Source organism: Monopterus albus, unplaced genomic scaffold, assembly GCF_001952655.1.
Source record: "Monopterus albus unplaced genomic scaffold, M_albus_1.0 scaffold361.1, whole genome shotgun sequence".
Lineage (NCBI taxonomy): Eukaryota > Metazoa > Chordata > Actinopteri > Synbranchiformes > Synbranchidae > Monopterus > Monopterus albus.
The window spans coordinates 286,589-296,740 of record NW_018128241.1 but is presented as its reverse complement, the minus strand read 5'-3'; the positions used below and the strand labels follow the sequence as shown (position 1 = coordinate 296,740).

At 42.7% G+C, this 10,152-nt stretch overlaps 2 protein-coding genes across 3 annotated transcripts in view; both read right to left on the bottom strand.

The window, feature by feature from the left end:
- LOC109951037 (rho guanine nucleotide exchange factor 10-like protein) overlaps positions 1-997 on the bottom strand; it is a 27,099-nt gene extending 26,102 nt beyond the window's left edge. For both annotated transcript variants that reach the window (XM_020585276.1, XM_020585281.1), the window contains exon 1: positions 746-997. The gene's annotated coding sequence lies outside the window, so the exon portion shown is untranslated. The remainder of the gene's footprint in view (positions 1-745) is intronic.
- Positions 998-5,221: 4,224 nt separating this feature from the next.
- On the bottom strand, positions 5,222-8,524 carry nppa (natriuretic peptide A). The gene is made up of 3 exons (XM_020585272.1): positions 8,405-8,524; positions 6,248-6,557; positions 5,222-5,226 (listed from the first exon to the last, which is right to left on the bottom strand). The coding sequence occupies exons 1-3, from the start codon at positions 8,522-8,524 to the stop codon at positions 5,222-5,224; spliced, it is 435 nt and encodes a 144-aa protein (XP_020440928.1).
- Positions 8,525-10,152: the final 1,628 nt, after the last annotated feature.

Below are 10,152 nucleotides of genomic sequence, written 5' to 3'. Positions count from 1 at the left end.
TTCCTCCCCACTGTCACCAAGTGCTTGCTCAAGGGGGATTTGTTGGGTTTTCCCTCTGTAATAATATTGATAACAGTAAGGTCTAGACCTTACTTTGTAAAGTGTCCTGAGATGACTTTTGTTGTGATTTGGCGCTATACAAATAGAACTGAATTGAAATTGAATTGACTCTTAAAAGTTTATGTGTGAAAGTCACAGGTCAGTTATCAGACTACAGAGAGATGCCAAATGAGCACAGAGTCCAAATGAACCATACACAGATTCAAAACCCTCCCAGAGACCTGAAACAACTACAGAGACCATAAAGACACACAGGGACTGCACAGAGACAGAACAATCACAAAGAGATGCAAGAAAGACACAAAATGAAAAATGCCTCCATGTTGCCATCACTGATGTTTTCTCATCTTCAAACATCTGAGTTCTTCACCCAGATGTCTGCCTAGGTGCTCTCCGTGCTCACCTGCATGCAGAGTACTGAAGTGATTTTTCCCATTATGAGTACATGTACTTCATAGTAACGTGTGGAAACTGTGTGTGCTTTACTCTGAGAATGAAACCTCCTGGCTCCACATGTCGGTGGACTGACTCCCCGTCCACATCTGGATTCTCTCATGTTTCACAACATACAAACACTCTTGGTGCACAGCCCTCCTGACTAACAGTGATAACAAGCAGTTCGCGGTCTGGAGGTCATCACCGAGCTGATCAACACCCAGACTGCCAACCGGCTGCAGAGCCTCACCTCACGGTCCCACTGCTGCGGTCCACCGGCTTCCTCACACTCCTACTCCGAAAACATGGCTTTGGTTAACCACGGGCTTCCAAGAAACTCTTCTGTCCAGGGGCTTCCTGCCGTGTTTCCCTCTCTACCCCTCCTCTTCCTCTGTCTGTCCCGCTCTCCCACCGCACTGGTCGGGGAGCAGCCTGCTGCACTGCGGACATTCAGCTTCACTTCCTATGAGCAGATTTGTGTCGGAGTGCAGCTGAACACACCGTCATTTTAGAAGACACCCACAGAGCTATGAGTTCATTTATAGCTATAATGAACAAGATGTGGTTTACTTTGGGTGTAAAGAAACAGACGAGCTCCTTCCGAAAGCTTTAATTTATACTGAAATGAACTGCTCCTCGGTTCGCTGGATTTATGCCGAATTCTACCTTTGAGTTCGCTTGAAACAAAACCCCCATTCAGTAGGCTGTAGCTTTTATATCACATTTGTCCAAAACTAAAACAAGTTTAAATGATAGTTCCTGTAAAGACGATTGGCGCGGAGGGTTTCACACCGTTAACAACGAACGCCAGGGGGCAGTGTTGGTTCTGTTTCTACCCAGTCCTTATGGAAACAGCACAGACTGGTCCTGACACTGGCGGAGGGAGGATTGATTGATTGATTGATTACCAGTGATGGAGCGTGACTATTAGCCTACATTTACACATGTAGGTTAAAATTGGAGCCATTTTGATGTAGGGTCACGTTACTTCCCTTCAAAGTACCTTTTGCTCTAGTACATTTAGGCTATTTGTCTAATATGGCTTTACTAATATAGTGTCTAATATAGCTGTAGTTACTTTACATCACTACAAGGACACTGTAGTGCCATGTTACAAAAAATAAATAAAATCTGAACTCATCTTCCCAGAATAAAGCTGTAATAAGTCTGGTGGAAGTTGTGACTCAACTTAAATATGTCATTAAACTCTATGAGCTGTAGTAAGGCCTATAGATGGCCCAACAAGAGGCTGTGTAACCTATGCTGGTGTTGTCTATAATGACGATAAAGTCTGTATTGTGTATGAAACATAATAATGACAAGCTCCAAGAGAGGGCGCTGTGTGATTAAAAAAGTCCTCAAATGTCCTGGTCTACAACGAGCTGTGACTGGCAGGCAGAAGTATCACCACTGTTACTGCACTGCTGCAGCAGTGCCAAGCCATGTTCACGCTGCACTCCTGTTTAGAGTCGGCAGAAGCAATGCACAGACTCAAGTTAATGTTAACAACAGCTTTATTATCTTTGTTGTTCATTCTAACTGTAGTGTAGGGTCTAGTGTAACACTGCAGCTACCAGCAGAGCTTTAGAGTTTAGTGTTTGCTCCGAATGTACAGACCTGACTTTGAAATGTGTGTAACAGTTGTATAATTACTCTTGCCTTCTTAGACGATGAATAGGTGTGTGTTCATGCTATGTCTAAAGCCCACTTTCATGTTTTCCACATTAGCCTGGCCAGGGAGGCCACACTAAGCTTCCCAGTCTGCCCAGATCAGCCTGGTCCACAGTGAGAAGAAAACTGCACCTGTCCTTATCACCTGGATCAGACTATTAACGCTGGCATCAGCAGCCACCCTCGGCACTCTGAGGGGTGACAGATGGGTAGGTCAGCGCAGGCTGGTGTACCTCAGCAGCTGTCTGGTTGTAGTTTCATTCATCTCCACATATTCTACTAAGTAGAAGACCACATACAATTATACTATGTGAAATATCTGAAACTCCCCATTTTACCTGCTATCTTAGTCCTGTATCCACAAATGTATCAACTATTTTGTATTTGTAGGTATTCTTGTTTTTTGTATTCTTGGGTTATCTTATATTTAGACTAGGTGTTTGTTCTTCTGGCCTCTTTATTTGACTCCAGGAAAGTCCTGCACAATAATTCCTATATGCCTACACTGTGTGTTTATGCATAAATGGTGAATAAAAAAAATCTTGAATCCATGATTTCTATAATCGGACTTGACAGAGGAGTGTGACAGTTACTTTGTCATAACCCACAGTGACTTCTTGCTGCCTGTCACATGCATTTAGACAACAGCCTTGTCTCCTGTATGAATCACTCCTCTCTCTCAACAATCTATTTTTATTTGATAGCAAGTTGAAAGCAGAAAGTGAATTAGTTTCCATGCATCCATCAGTTTCCTATAGCTGGTGACCCTGTTCAGGGCTGCAGGAGACTGGAGTCTGTTCCAACGTTCTTTGGGCGTGAGATAGGTGTTAAAGGGTGAAACTGGTTCATACTTGAAAAATTAAAAAAACAAGAAAAAATGGTAGCAACTTCACATAGTTCATTATCATTTCACCTGTTGTTTATTTGTTTGTATCCCAGTGACCCCCTGACCTTTCCTCCAGCACCACCATCAGGATGTTGTCGGTAGAGAATGAAATGTCTCAACAACTACTGAGTAGGCTGTGATGATATTAGTTACACACATTCACGTTCCTCTCAGGATGAACTGTAGACTTTTCCTCCTGCACCGTCATCAGGTCATATTTTTAGTTTATCCAGTACTTTGATTACTTTGATTTATGACCAAATACCTGCAAAACAAATGGCATTCACTTTCAGCTTCAGCTGTACCTTCGGTTAAGTGCTATTTAGGAAACGTTGGCTATTGTCAATATGAGCATGCTAATGTTAGCCTTTAGCTCAAAGCCTCGCTGTGTCTAACCACTCTACATAGCATCCTGCAGTGGAAACAGGGTCCAACTGATCTGATGAGAGATTTTATAGCACTGACACCAAATGTTACGTATCATATAAGGAATTATACAAACTGCGACTGAACACAAACACAAGGAATGGAAGAAATTAATGAACAAATTATAGTCTGCTTTTGACACCTTTCCCATTAGGCAAGAGGGATATTACGGTATGTAACCAATTGTAGTTAGTTTTGGAGTGTAAGAATATTCTGCTGAGTTGAAAATATATCAACAGACTTGCTCTATGCTACCAAGTAACTTTAGCTACTTTCACATCCCAGCTGAAGTGACCCAAAACCTGTGTCCACCAAGGTATGAACAGACCAGACCAGATGTCCTCAGACCAGATCTGGGCCACCTGTGTATGTGCTCCTTGACCCGATTCCTCTCTGACCTCTGACTGTGCAGCGCTGTCAGAACAGTCTGATCAGAATCCATGTGGTCGTTTTAAAGTCTCCTCCTCTGCACATACGGCCTGTCGTCATCATTCAGCATCGGCTCATCACAGACAATAACAATAAACATGGAGGAGAGCGACGACAGCGACAGGGTCAGTGGAGAGACCAGGACGTTTCACATGTGGTGGACGTTTATGGAGAAGCTTCTGATCAGGACAAACTGGGAGGAACATATCATAACCCAGTGGTTTGGGAGGAAACTGGGCCATTTGACTGTCACACACACCACCTGGTTGTTGTTCCTGTGCGTACATGGCTCACATTTCAGTTACACCTGTGCACGTGTGGCAGTTTAGGAGCTCAGTGGTGTTCACACCGGAGCCGGGTACACGGCGCTGACACACATGGACAGAAAGCAACAACACAACAAGATCAAATCTGGGTGTTAAGGCCTGTGATGTGGACATAGGCTTTGTAAATGGTCTTTTACTTGTACAGAACTTTTCTATGCATCACTCAAAGCACTTCCACATTATTTGGACATTCACCCATTCACATTCCCAAGCACTCACACATTCACACACCAGTGGCATCACTGGGAGCAAATGGGGCTTCGGTTTCTTGCTCAAGGACACTTCTAAAACCAGAAAATTAAAACAGTGAAGCTGCTGTGGGCACTGAAATGATCTTCAACTGTGTTCACATAATTGAATGGTTTATCTTATCTTACTGTACCACACAGCAGAAGGCGATTCATGATTGTCCACTCAGCTTGTCGTGTCAGATAAAAAAATAAAAATAAAAAAAGAGTCAGCACCACAGATGGCTGCCTCGGTTCTGTACCAGAGACAAATTCCTTGTGTGTGTAAGATACTTGGCCAAATAAAGTGACTATCATTAACATCATTATCATTAAAGAGATGGCCGTAGCTGATGTCCACTGACTGCAGCGTGAAATCTGGTGAACAGCTAAAATAACAGCAGATATGGCCAGACGCAGACTGACTGAAGGGGACTAATTTGAATTTGCAGCGGCACAGGTTTTGTTGTGTCATGGCTTCAGAGTGTGTGGCGGTAAAGAAACTTTCAGTCTCTTAAGGCAGACTTGAAAAAATGACTGGATTTTTCATATGGAAAAAAAGAATTTATTTATCATCGTTAGCAGCCCACATGCATTTATGCAGTTAATTCATTTATTTTCCAGTGTGTCACAGTAAAACATCACAGAGATACATGTACTGTAGCTGAACTATCACTGTTGCAAAATCATACATTTCCAAACTCTTTGGTTGTGTCTTCAGATAAAACTAGAATAAACATGTGTCCCAGGAAACCATCAGACTAGCCTGAAGGGAAAATGACAAACACAAAAAAATACATTTATTATAAATAACGCTTCATACGTCAACACAATATTGTATTTATACAGTTTCATTTCATGTTATAGGCTCTAGTGGCTGCAGTGTTCCTTACATCCCACAGTAAGAGACAATACATCCACATACTGATGCTTTTATTATTCACTGATAGGTGGAAGTAGTGCTACAGGAAAGGTCACAGTGTCAATAAAGGAATAGGTCAACATTTTGGGAAATGCTAGTTTGATTTCTTTCTTAGAGTGAGACATTCAGCTGGATCTCAGTCTCATTTCTTCACTAGAGTTGGAATAGGAACTCAATTAGCATAGCTTAGCATAAAGACTGGAAATGGAGAAGCTGCTAGTTCTGTTAAAAATACGCCTCCCAACAGCTCTGAAGATTGTGTTGTATCTGTTTATTTAAAGGGGCACTAACTCAGACTTTCCCCACAGTCTGATAAACCCAGTGGCAGTGGGACAGGACACAGTGTCTCTCAGCTACTGAAATCCTTTACTGTTGTTTTTACATCTGTTAAATGACAGTTTATTTAGAGATAGTCACCTCCTGTCTCCACCTCCTTAGTAAACTCTATTTTCTCAGCTCATGCTTACAAAGAATAAGTGTGTTTCCCCAAATGACAAGCTCTTTCCTTTGAAATTGAAATGGTTTATTATCTGGGAGCGTGAATGTGCTCAACTAAATACATATATTTGTCTAGTGTGTGTTGCACTTGAGGAAATCTCTTGCAGATGGACCCTTTTTGATGGATTAAAGAGCTGCTCAATAGAAAAGTTTACTCTGATGTTGAGGAAAGGTCAGGACAACAAAATGTGACATAACCACCATTAGGAAATCATCCTCTGGGGCCCATTAATAACCTGAGCTCTGTGGCTACAGACCGTCAAACTGATGTTGCCTCTGCAAGAAATTTCAATAATTATTCAAAAAGCACAAACATTTGACTCTCATACTTCAGTAGCCTTTTTCTAAAAACAAATTTACCTCTTACCTCTTCCACTGTTGCATCCCAGGCTGCTGGAGCTTCCTATTCGATCCAACCTGGCCCCAAAGCAGCCAGAGGCCCGTTTCCTGGCGGTTATCAGCAAGTCCTGCAGGCGGCTCCTCTGGCTCGCAGCCCTGCTGTGGCCCTCCGCTGCTGACTGAGACGTTTCTGGTATCGAAGGTTCTTGGTCCAGGCTCCATCCTTGGCCAGCCTGGCTGCGTGCAGACTCTTGGTTTGTACCTTCATAATCTGCTTCAGGGTCCTCCTCCTCCTGGGCTGCTTCACTCAGCGTCTCCTCAAAGCGCTCCAGCAAAGACTGGTGTGGAGAGACGAAGACGGGTTCACTTTCAAAACCCGGGCTGATAACATTCTGTCAGTATCTTAGTTACAGGAAACGCATGCTGACTGAAAAACTCTTTTAGTGAATCTGGGCTTTTGGGTAATTCCGTGCATCAACACAGACCAGGAATGTTACAAAAAGCAATGATATTAAAGTTTAAACTAGACTAGCAAGCAAGTACATCTGGTGCCAGGCACTCACTAGGACTTCAACAGGTGGTTTAATACACATTCGTTTGCTTGGTCAGAAGCCCTCAGAGTGTGCACTGCCAGCCTTGGACTGAGATAAATAACTGTGAGCAGTATAGCGATGATGTGTCTCTTCAGTCTCACAACTTAAAATCCCATGTAGAATTCAATTCCAAACATGCGCCCATAAACATGCACTACAATAGCTGCATTACCTAGAAAAGACCTGCTATACTGTTTAGTAAGGCTGTGCTGCAATGCTGAACTGATACTTTAAAATGACAGTTCCTTGTAAATTAAAAAATAAAACCCTTGTGCTCCACTTGCTTTTCAACTCCATATAATATTAAATGTGGTGCTGGTGAAGTTGTAGATCATAACTTGCTTGTTTTGCTTTTTTCTGACCTTCTGTGAATTCCATTAAACCTGAAATTAAATTTAGACGGAAAGTGACCGTCTGTTAACTCAAAGTGAGGGGATGCTTGTTGACTTAGTACACAACACTCCTTTGACAGAGCAGTCAAACATTTTAGGAAACACTGGCGATATTCTTGTTGTGTTAGGGTTGGCTGCCAGTTAGAGTTGGTTTAGGGTTAGAAGAACAAACTTTTCTCTGACCATCAAATAATCATAATAAATCAGGTAATCATAGTAAACCAAAGAACTGCCTATCCAGCTAAATCTTCTTTTAAAGAGAAACTTTTCTCATTATAACAAGAAACTTTGCTCCTTTTTACGAGATACTTTCATGGTAAAATATAATGTTCATGTTTTAATACAAACTGTGTTTTATAGTTATAACAGGAGCCATGCACAATGTGGAGTGAGTGCAGCGTGCACACTGACTTGGAGCAGTGGCGTCATTCAGTTTAGCAGCCTCTCTCTCATCCACACCCCCCATACCAACTTTCCACAGTAACCAGCCCTGTACGCTCCAGCTTGCTCCGTGCTTGACATCCACGCACAGTATTTAGTCCACATAATAACACGACTGCAGCTCAAAAACCACGATAAATAAAAAACACCCTGCACATGATGGTGTTTCAGGCTTGACTGGCGGGGGGTGATGTGTGTGTTTGGCGGCAGCCGCAGGGCTCACGTTGGGGAGTAGAAATGATGTGATGCACTCTGTGCCATACAACATCATATTAGTTAGCTCCTCGGGACATAAAAGGTAAACTACATTTCTCTGTATATGATATATTTTGATCGGGCAGTGGCGTAAAACCTGAGCAAAATCATTAAAAGCTCTACGCACTGTGCTGCAGGTGCCACTGATGTAAGGGCGTCCAAAGATCACTAACATATGACAGTCTTATCGTTTTCTCAGGCATATCATGTAAATATATGGGAATGATCATTAAGCACGATATTTACCACTGAAACCTTTGTAAGAAAGGAGGGAGAAAGATGTGGAATGAATGTCAGAAAAATTGTCCAGATTGTCCCGATTCCCTCTCCACAGTGCCACATACTAAATTCTGGTAGTGAATATAAAATAGTGGATATAAAAGTACTGTGTTCATCCTAAAGCATGTGGAAGTTTTCAACTGTTTCTTCTCGTCTTTGCTCGAACATACACGACACCGTTTACCAACTCCCTTCTTTAATTGTGAGTGTGCTGTGGTTTCTTACCTTGAGCTGAGCCAAGTCACTGGTAGAAGAGGCTCTTCCCAGTATGTGACTGCTGACCAGTGTGTGCTCACACAGTAGAGCCAGTAGGGCCAGTGGGCCCCATAGGACCACGATCCTCATGTTATCCTTCTGCTGTTACTTCTGTTACTGCAACCTGCGCTGCAAGATTTTATATACAACACACATGCACACACGCTCCCTGTGCAACAGACAGTCAGTGTCAGTGGCTCATCATTTTGTAGACCATCTCAAGTGCATTCTGACACCTCTGTATGATAAGGCAGCTGGTCAGATGTTCCTGTAAGTGGCACTTGGTGGTAGGTGATGTGTGTGTGTGTGTGTGTACAGTTAATATGTGTCTGTGTGTCATCACGCTTACCAGCCACCAGTAGCATGACCTCAGGAACCATCCTGGAGCACTGAGCTCAGACGTGGTGTGTATTGACAGGAATGCAGCATTCACCATGCAAACACTTCAGGCTGCCGACACGCCGAGACTGAAAAACACCATAGTAGGTAAAACTACTGCTACTGGGTTACAGGGAGTCCACATGGATCAGGTCAGCAGAGGAAGGAAGCAATGATACGTGTCGACAGTATAGAAGATTTGTAGTACATAATATTCATTGTGATAGGTGACTAAGTCTCGTGTGAGAAGTGAGATGAGAAAATCGATACGACAGTGATGGTCTAGTAGTTTGACAAACTCAAAGCAGCTAGTTTGGTTCTGTTGAAGTTACACCCACCATCGAACGCTTGAGTTGAGATTGTTTTCAAAATCAAGAGTGAACTGTCAGCAGCAACTCTGATGTCCACTGCTACATATTGTTTACATGTGTGAGAATCAGTGAAGTCACACATCCAGTCAAAGGCGTTTCATTTATTTAATCGGCTGATTACTGCACCAAAACCTTAAAGAGTCTTAGGTCACTAAGTATGTCCAGTATGTTGAGTCCCTTCCTGTTCCTGTAAATTACTGATGGAATGCTAAGTACATTTACTCAAGCACTGTACTTAATGATTACACAATGATCCAGTAGCATCATTACTGTGACACGGGCCGTTCTGCAGGATGAGTACCGTACTTTTGCTACTTTGAGTGTATTTTTATGCTAATATCTGTGAACCTTTAAAATTGTTTACACTGTGTTATTTCTTCTTCTACTCAAGTAAAGAATGTGAGTACTAATTCCACCACTGAACTACATTCAATCATGTACTGCACTTGTCCTAGAACTGACAGAGCCATGTTCTGGAGATGATTCCATGCAGTATTTTCTACTTGGTGAACTTATTTCCAAAACCACTTTCTACACAAATTCTCACATTTACTCCTGTTTCTGTTGTTCTGCTCTCATGCTTTGCCTCCTTGTCCTCCATCAACATTTCCTATAAACAAACAATTTGCTCTATGTGTGAGAACGATTCAGTTCCACAAACCATGACAGTAAGTGTAGTGCCCTCATATAGTGCTTTCCTACCCCAACAGAAAGGTGCTTTACACTGTGGCCACTCACTGACACATTCACACATCATGGCGGCAGAGCGACCACGCAAGGCACCGAACCGCCCTGACTCACTTGTTGTTCAGTGTGTTGCCCAAGGACACTTCAGCATGTGGACTGGAGGACTGGGAACCAAACTACAAACTCTGTGATGGGTGGACGACCTCTTCTACCTCCAGACAACGAGCACATAAACCTCCTAGAGAAGATAAAGTCTTCTTCACACAGGGAGTGGCCACGTTT